Source organism: Takifugu flavidus, chromosome 17, assembly GCF_003711565.1.
Source record: "Takifugu flavidus isolate HTHZ2018 chromosome 17, ASM371156v2, whole genome shotgun sequence".
NCBI classification, from domain to species: Eukaryota; Metazoa; Chordata; class Actinopteri; order Tetraodontiformes; family Tetraodontidae; genus Takifugu; species Takifugu flavidus.
This window is the reverse complement of record NC_079536.1, coordinates 11,695,415-11,704,865: the sequence shown is the minus strand read 5'-3', so window position 1 is coordinate 11,704,865 and position 9,451 is coordinate 11,695,415. Positions and strand designations below refer to the sequence as shown.

The 9,451-nt window shown below is 45.9% G+C and overlaps 1 protein-coding gene across 1 annotated transcript; it reads right to left on the bottom strand.

The window, feature by feature from the left end:
* Positions 1-516: 516 nt before the first annotated feature.
* LOC130513428 (cyclic nucleotide-gated cation channel beta-3-like) lies at positions 517-8,189 on the bottom strand. Its single transcript, XM_057012163.1, is given in 18 exon segments — positions 517-901; positions 976-1,126; positions 1,447-1,599; positions 1,668-1,786; positions 1,892-1,975; positions 2,052-2,149; positions 2,223-2,382; positions 2,973-3,114; positions 3,505-3,627; positions 3,730-3,794; positions 3,868-3,954; positions 4,031-4,081; positions 4,152-4,672; positions 4,763-4,917; positions 6,207-6,393; positions 6,396-6,461; positions 7,104-7,158; positions 7,537-8,189. Coding segments are annotated over 18 exon segments (2,328 nt in total). The 5' UTR covers positions 7,627-8,189; the 3' UTR covers positions 517-880.
* Between the last annotated feature and the right edge of the window lie 1,262 nt (positions 8,190-9,451).

Sequence of the window (9,451 nt, the reverse complement as noted above, 5' to 3'; positions counted from 1 at the left end):
CAGAGGGCGTCACAGCAGGGTCCCCCCGGCACCACTCCTCTGGATCGCCCTGTCAAACCCGGGTCCCGAATGCTGTGAACCAAATCCTTGCGAGGATCTTTAGCAGCACCGGTCCCACAGCAGACTGAGGCAATTTAATTTCCTTAGAAGCATTAATTCCCTGGGGCACTCCCCCGCAGCCATCAGATCTGCCACTAATCACCGTCCTCTGCTGGCCTGCAGCGGGGACCAGTCAGAGGTCTGCTGGAAACTGCCTTTTAGTTAAGCAGAAAGCTGAATTTAAGGCTCATTTAATGGCAACACGCAGCTCGCATTTTTCTTGACAATAGACTGAGCACATTTTAATATCGACTGTTGTCGGTGAAGGTATCTAGATTAGACTGATGGGGCTATTTCCGTTCCTCCTGACTGCAGACGTTCCAGTGAATTAACCCTTAAAATGCTCCTAACAGGATTAGTCGGCAACACATCAACTCAAATTGTTCATACAGCTCAAAGGAGGACACTGCTAAGAAAGACAGACAAATATTGATTTATTAATATCAAGAGAGATCAAGTTAATCATTTTGAATTTCAACATTTGATGGTGGGTAATCTTTGTTAGGCTTTTATACAGCCACTTAAAAGCTAGAATACAGTATGTAATCAGACAAACAGCCAGTGACTTAGTAGTTAAACTCCACAAACAAAGTCATGACCTCTTTCAAAAACAGTTTAGGTTGTTTTCTGGTTGCAACTGACATGACTATGAGTTACTTTCAACCCAAAAAGATGAGCATTATTGAGCACAAACATATGAAGTACAAAATAAACACAAGAGGTTTAAAATTAAACTGTAAACCGACTCCAAAAAAGGAGTAAGAATAAACTAATTGGGTCCTCACTGGCCTCCAGAAGCAGACTGGGGAAAGAAACGAAGACCGAGGTGTAGTTACAGTAAATAACCACACGGTGGCAGAAATGCACGTGTGTTACCTTCACTCTGTCGATAAAGTTTTTGTTGATGCTTCCGCCGAAAGCTCGCAGCAGTTTGGGCGTTGGTGGCTTTGGTCCGAACAGAGCAAGCCCTTTTTTCTTCTCCTCCTCCACTTTAGCTGCTGCTGGACCTTTGGCCTTCATCAGTTTCCTACACAGAGAAATGAGCAGAGTCACACCTGCATCAGCACAGGTTATTCTCATACACTCTAATGTAAGGAAGCTGAAGTAGGATAATGTTAGTCGAAACACATTCAGACACTGTTGTAACATTAAAATTAGTACTTATGTACTAACCTATTAAAAATAACATTTATTTACAACAGGCATGGAATGGAGCAAAAGTCTGCTAAGATTCCTTTTCAAATCAAACGTATCGATTTGTGTATTTTATTTGATCTGCTGGAGTTGTACTTTAACCAACATCAATCTTCTGCGCATCTTTTTGCCCCCACTGTACATCTCGCTCACTTTCCCTTCCGGGCCAGAACCTTCTGGGACTCTGGGTAGTGGACCAGAATGTCAAACAGGTCTTTCTTCTCCAGGACAAACAGGTTAGCAAAGCCGTACGCTTTGACATTAGCTGTGCGCCTGTTCCCTCCATCTTTGGACGACTGCAGCAGACTGAGGAGAGAGAAGAAAATCCTTCAGCATGTTCTGTTCGCCACAGACTGGTCCAGACAAAAGCACACCTGATTTCTCCAAAGACGCAGCCCGCCTTCAGAGTGACGAAGACGATGCTGTTGTCAGGTCCTCCCACCACCTGCACCGCTCCACCCTTGATGATGTACATCTCTTTACCGATGTCCCCCTGCAGGGGAAAATAAGCAAACCCTCCATGTAGATGAGACTTGTGTGTTGTAGAACGAGGGTAAAGCTTCTGCTGGCGTTGAGGAACATCGACCACGTGACTCACTTTCTTCACCACAAAGTCTCCTGGTAAATAGATGATGGACTTGAGCCTCAGTAACATGTCCACCAGCATCTGCTGGTCACAGCCCTGATGGAAACCACAGGTATGTGAGTCTGAGCTGCACTGGGACTGCTGGTGTGTGTGGGAGCCCCGGAGGAGCTACCTTGAACAGGTCGATCTTCTGAAAGGTGGCCAGGTTGATGTCCACGGCGATGGCGGTCCTCATCACCAGAGGCATCTTATCCAGCAGCTCAGACTCGTCTGGAAACGTCCAGATAGCTTTAAACTCTTTCTTCTATTCCTCAGAAACCATAGTACTGACTGTGTAACTGACCCAACATGCCCTGCGCGTCCCAGGTGTACGTGTACCATGTACGGACGCGGTTCTGCACCATAGTGGGGATCCGGTTGGTCACCATGTAGGCGACAGTGCTGTCCATGTTGGACCTAAAGTAGGCCTGTCCTGCGGTGGCTGCACCAATGACGTCCCTCATCTGAGGCCAGAGGACAGGAACAATACAAAACGGTGATGAAAGATGGGGTGGAATAGGTCTTCTACTCTCGTTCCGAGACAACTGAAGCTACGACGAGTGCTTCTATCACGACGGGTTTTATCCAGCTAACCAGGAGGAATACGAGGTGGTCAGACTACTCTCTATCAGGCCGAGTCTCGCCGTTACCTGTCCAATCAAACTGGAGAACACAAAGACGCCCGTGAAAAAATTAGTCATCTGAAAGGTAATCTCAAAGACGGTATGGGGCTCGTTAAGACCCCCGATGTTGATCAGACTGCGGACAGCAAAGTAGTAACAACGCAGGTACCTGTGAAGAGGGTGGCAACATTAGAGGGGCTGTGAAAACATAGAACTGTCCTGCCTTTCCAGATACACCCCGAGCATCTGTGTGTGTGTGTGTGTGTGTACGTGCTGATGCACGGAGCTAACGGTCGGTTTTAGTGCGGACGTTCATCATTTTAAAATAAAAAAAATAGAAAAGAGGAAAAATGCTACAGTTGCAAAACAGAAAAAAAGATGCAGTTAAACTCCAGACATTCCAAAATAAACATGAATTACAAACAAACTACCTGTCCGAGAATGATGGACATTGAGAATGCCCCAAAAAGGTAGTTTGACATCTGAAAGATCAGTCCGAACATGGAGTCTGGAATGGGCAGCTCAGCGATCATCAGCAGGGATTTCTCCGCATAGAAGAAGCAGCTGAGATAACTGCAGCAGCGGCAGAGACGGGACAACAACAGACTTTCAGTGTAGGAGCATGTGGGAGCGTCCTGTGCTGTCTGTGTGGTGGACCTCCAGGTGGGGAGGTCCGCTAGAGAATAGAGTACAAGATTCCCTACAGCCGAATCATCAACTCTCTGGCCATTTAACCTACAGGATTGTGTTCAGAGAAGTTCTGGAGACATCAGATTTCTGCCCAGGACAACAAAAACTGGATGGATTATCGTTTGTTGCGCTCCAAAACACAAACAGCTCCTGGAGCTGGTTACTAAACCCATCTGATCTGTGTAACGTATGGTTGTATCCATGGCAACTGTTAAGTATGATGAGGATGACTCTGGGCCTGGCAGCAGGGGAGGTGAACAGTCCCACACTTACGCACTCCCGTTACCAGAATAGACCCATTTGGTCAGTCCGATGCCCTGGTAGTCCGATGCTACGTAGTACAGGCAGGCGTTGAGGTGGAGCATGAAGAGAAGATAGCCGATGGTCCGGATGACTCTGGAAGAGGAACAACTCCACTGTCTCATCTACTTTAATCGCGACTGCGAGGAGCCGTCACACACTCAAACCTGTTGCCCTGAAATCGGCCAGAGAATTTACCTCCAGATGTACGCTTTGGCCATGATGCTCTCTAGACGGTCGCTGAACTCAAAGAAGGTGTCAGCCTTGCAAAGAAGAATGACAGTAGTTAAAGGAACATCCCACCATCAGTCAAAGGCAGCGCGGCCTTAAAATCACCTTCAACAGACGATTGGCTCTGAAAATGGATTTGAACCCAAACTGGAAGTACAGCAGGTCGAACGGTAGAAGGGAAACCATGTCCAGCTGTGGGGGGACAGACAGATGTGTGAGCGGTTACCCACACGGGCTGTTTGGGAAATGAAAACGTCGGGGAAACCACCTTGAATCGCTCCGATTCTCTGTAGTTCTTCTTTGACATGATTCTGTCTTTCTGAAAGAAGAAGACAGAAGCTCTGGGATGACACTGTCAGCCGGTGCAGAGCGACCGGGGCAGAACTTACGATGATGTCTCCTGCTTTGACAAACTGTTTGCGGGACTGGAAGACGACTGAGTCGGCGAGGTAGATGAGGTCGGCCAGCGAGTCCAGGGTCAGCCACAAAGGGATGGCGCTCTCGGTGTGGTAGGGGAAGCAGAGGCGGGCTGTGATGAACCAGGTGTTGTAGTTGAAGGCCAGCGTCACCAGGCTGAGCCAGGCGATGTAGCGACGGTCAGTAAAAGGATCTATGGTGACCCCCAGGACGGAGTCCATCAGGTCTTCCACGGGTTTCAGCATGACGTCCACCGATGTCCAGAAGGCTTCGCTCAGCTTCGTCTTCAAGCTCTTCTCCTGTTTTACCTCTTGACTTTCCGCTTTCTTTTTCTCCTCCTCCTCCTTCTTCTTCTGCTCAGCCTCCTTCTTCTTCTTCTCCTGCTCCTCCTTCTTCTTCTTCTCAGCCTCCTCCTTTTGGATCCTCTCCTGCTCGGCCTGCTTCTTCCTCTCCTCTATCACGTTTGCGTAGACGGCTTTGGGCAACAGAGGTGCTGAAAGATCGACGCCATTTCCCATCAGAGACCCAACAACAACCACAAATGTAAAATCCTAATTGGTGAGATGAGTGTGTTCACACTCACTGACAGGGGGGGTGATCTCTGGAGACGAAGCGTACTGGTCAGCTACTTTGTCCTTGTAGATCTGCAGCCTGTCTTTCATCCGTTTGACGATGCTTCTGAGCTGCTCGTCCGAGTATTTGTTGATGACGATGGGCGGAGGAGGGGCCTCTACTTCTCTAAAGTTGGGAAATACCAGAGCGATTAGCCAAAAAAAAAAAAAAACCTTTGCTGAGACTGTTAGAACATTTTTTTAGGACATCAGGGGAATTGTAATGAGAAATACGAATGATGAACTAACTAACTAAAACTTGGTCATTTATTAAATGAGCTACTGATATTTGGTGGAAACCCAGCAAAAACCAAGCAGGTGAAGTCACTTCTGACGAAAACGACCACAGTCAGAATTGATGTGTGCTAATAATCACCAAATTATCAGAGGTCACCTGAGTTCAAGCAAATATTGAGAAATGAGAGAGACCAGATCAAAGTTATTGGATTAAAAATAATAAATAAATAAAATGTCCTCTCGTGCACTCTTGACACAAACTTCAATTCAACCATGACTGACCTAAAATTTATTTGAAATGTCACATGAAGACAAGAAAAAGCTGTAAAACACCCGAGACGCTGGCGTGCCACCCCCTAGTGGACAGACAGTAGTTCAAAATGTGGACGACAGAAAAGGACTTATTTTTTACCAAACATCCACTGTAACATCAGTCAGAATATATTATATGTAAAACTATTTTTTAAATCTATTTATTTTATTTGGTGGATGATGCATACTTGACAGCACGAGTTTCAAGATAATCTGAAATACCGATTGCTGATCAGCACAAATGCATTTAATCTAACTTTAAATCCATCATCATGATCAAACTAATGGAAATGCATTTACAGATGGTGCAGCATCTCTGAGCTCTCCTATCTAAAGCACTCCTCCTGATGGAGAGGCAAATATCCAACATCTCTTCCCCAAATCTCCAACAGCGCAGCTCTTTTCATTCCACATTTACCAGAGCTGAAAAGTACACATGTGCTTAAAATTGGGAGGATCAGCATAATCTCTCTGTACCTGTCGATTAATTGCCGGGCCAGAAGCGGCCTCGGTGAGCTTCTTAAAATTTAAAAGCTGAAAAGCTTTTAATCCACTTTCACGTCAGTAATATGCGCAGCGTGCCAGAAGATGAGGATCTGCACTCATCTCTGAGAGTGTTCCCTCTCCCTCTCCCTCCCATCTCCTCACTGAAGCTGATTAATTAGCTTCCACTCGGTGATTAATGTGATACCGGTTTCAGGTGCCAGCGTCCTGGCAACCGTGAGTTATTGTAATGTACACGCAGCTTTCTTACTGATAAATTCACTGTTTTAAACAAATGCGACAGGTTATATAAATATACACACACAGCTTTTGCCATTCTGATTCCTGAGACCTTTAGTGAAGTGGCTGAAGCACCAGACTCACCCTGCTGGTCCATCTGGAGCAGGGTCAGCAGGAGCTGGGGCAGGGCCTGAAGCTGGTGCTGGAGCTGGGGCAGGGGCAGGGGCAGGGGCAGGGGCAGGGGCAGGGGCTGGGGCTGGGGCAGGAGCTGGGGCAGGCCTGAAGCTGGTGCTGGAGCTGGGGCAGGGGCAGGAGCTGGGGCTGGGGCTGGGGCTGGGGCAGAGCCTGAAGCTGGTGCTGGTGCTGGGGCAGGAGCTGGAGCTGGAGCTGGGGCTGGGGCTGAAGCTGGAGAACAGTGGAAAAAGGTGTAAATTAGGTTGCATGAGTGCGAACCCTCCTGGAGTTTCATTCAGGCCAACATTGAGCTCGTCTCCATCCTCCAGTGAAATCTAATCTATACACAGATGAAACTCTGTTGCTGTCATTTTAAATGAATGACTTCGAGCATGTGACCGTTTCCTAAACCTCTTTAGCTACCGCTCTTGTGACTGCAGAGTTAAACTTGGTTTTTGAATTATTTTGAAGGGAATTAAAATTCCGACGCATGAAATAAGAGCACAAGGGGTGAACAGAAGCTGTGATTCAGCAGGCTGGATGGTTGCAGCTTGTGGGCTGTTCAGGGCTTGACAGGTATTAAGTGAGCATAATTAACTCTCCTGCATGCTAGGACCGACCATAAATAGATGGCCAAGTCAGGGTGGCTGGTTCTATTATTGTGATTCCTTCTCGTCTTAATGAACTGATACTGATCAATACCTCTGCTTTACAACTAGCTGCTAAATTGATTAAAACCATCTGTAAGTTCTAACACATTTCAAAATCAAGAAAAGAGACACTCTATATGTTCCATCAAATCAAAAACAAGGAACATCCTGTAAATTATTTCTAAATATTCCATGTTTTTAACGAAGAATGACTCACCCCCCCCTCCGTCTTCTGTTTTGGCCTCATTCCCCTTATTGGCTGGCTTCTCCTCCTACACCACAAATCAACATTTCCTACAGTCAGACGCCGCAGTAATCAAAGCGGGTCCATTAGAGAGACGTTTTAATTTAGGATGCACTTTTAAAGAACAGCTGATAGATGTGAGATGAGCAGGATTTTAAAAATACGCCTCCTGGGTAACAAACATTCCGATTCCTGGCAACACAACTGACCGTTTGACATGAATAGTCGCTCGGATGAGAATGTGACCTCAGAAGAAATGGAATGAAATATTGCTGTGATACAGGATAAATGCATTATTTCTGTGCCTGTTTGATGCCGGTCTCGGCTGCAGCTGCTGTAACTGGCGACACATCAAAGCTGCAGGGAACAAAGAGGAAACCGAGCCAAGCTGGTTTCCAGCTCTTACCTGCTGTGGCGCTGAAGCCGGGCTGGGCGTCACTCCGGAAGCCTCTGGCACCTGTGGGCCCCGGAAGAGGCCCTTCAACCTTCCAAACATGTCTGCAGAGCTAAAGGTTCCTCTGCACACCCATCTCAAGAAACTATGGAGACACTATGCAGAATGTTCTGATGCCAAATGAGCTGAATGATCCTTCGGCCATCACTGCTTTTAGCACCACTAATGCTCTACCCCCACCACCCCAGTGACATGTAAGCCCATCCCCAACTCATACAAAAGCCCAATAGGCTTATAGCTGATTACTTAAGAAGGGCTGAGGCACCTGAGGTCTGCCTGTGCATGTGTGTCACAGAACATACACACAGTATTAAATGATGGGAGCTTGTCCTTTAACCAGAAAAGAAACATGTTACACTATGGCCACTTATTCCTTCATGGTAAATTCAAAAACAACACAAAGATGTCGCACATATCAGGTGTAAAGAAACAGCATATGCAATCATAACTCCAGATTTCATGAAGTTATGGTTGAATAATATTTCTTAAAAATATTCCATCACCAAAGTGCGCAAGTTTATCCAAAAGATCCTTGACTGTCATCCCGGAAGTTTAGCTCTTCCATATCTCTTTATCATCTGCGAGATGTTTCTACAGATTGTGGTCAATTCACACCCCTGCCGGGTCTCTCAGCCGACGATATCAGAGAAAAAACATGAGCGGAACTTTTGGACCGCGAGAAACAAGATTCTGTGGTCTGATGCGACCAAGATGAAATGTTTAAAGGCCTTAATTCCAAGCATCATGGAGGATTCTTTGGAGGACCCAGTGGGTGGAGACCATGAGACCTGTTCATCTCTGATGACAGCTGGAGGGGGTCTGCAGAAAAGATGGCCAGAACTTCCTCAAATCCAGCTGTGAAAAGCATCAAACCAAACACCTGGAGGCTCCAACTGCTGCAAAGCTGCTCCCACCGAGTAAAGACTCTGAAAACTGATGTCAATGTGGGATTTTAGTTTTTCTTTTTAAATAAATCTTCTTATCTCTTTATCATTACCATATTGAGTGATCTTTTGGCTTTTCAACTTAGCAAAAGGAGACAAAATAAAGTGTGAAAGAAGTGGAAGGGCCTGAAACCTCTCTGGATGACGTCACATTGGTCAGGTAATAATGCAGAGGAGAGTTTTTACAATTAGACATAAAAATGATTCTGTTTGGGTGGTTCTAGTGTCTCTGTTCTATTTTCTAAAGTCTATTCTTAGTGGCTGAGTAGGAACAAGTAGTTTGATCTTTGAAGCAATTAGTCTGACAAATCACTCCCAGATTCTACTGGAACATACTTGAATATTGTTATTAAACCTGCAGACTGATGATGATGATGGTGGTGGTGGTGATGATGATGATCACCGCAACCAACTTTATCCGGTTATCAGGAAATAAAGTTCGCCTTTCTGATTAACCGCTCCCGCGGCGCTACTTTAGTTTAACTTTAATTCGGATAGAAAAGGAGGAGAAGGGCCACTAAAGAGTGTTTAAAGTGAGGGTTTATTTTAAACTAAATAAATAGTAAACAAACACCAGCATCGGCCTCCTCGTTCTTCTTCTATGGTTTTGTTGTTGGCGCCGTTTTAGACGCTGCGGTACGGGGGCGTGGTCGGGGGCGTGGTCGGGGGCGTGGTCAGCAGCCAGAACAGTGATCAGCTGATCACCTGCTCTTTATTGTCAGGTACAATGAAAAATACTGACAATTTGTTTTATTTAGAATTACGCTAACTTAAAGAAAAATCTCGCTTTTGTTGTTTATTGTCCACATACATTAGGCTCACCAATGTTTTGAACTACTAATACTGTACTTTTATAGACGTTTTAGGCATGATCTGTCACTCTGCCTACGTGATACATAAAAAAAAAGCTATTGAACGAACCC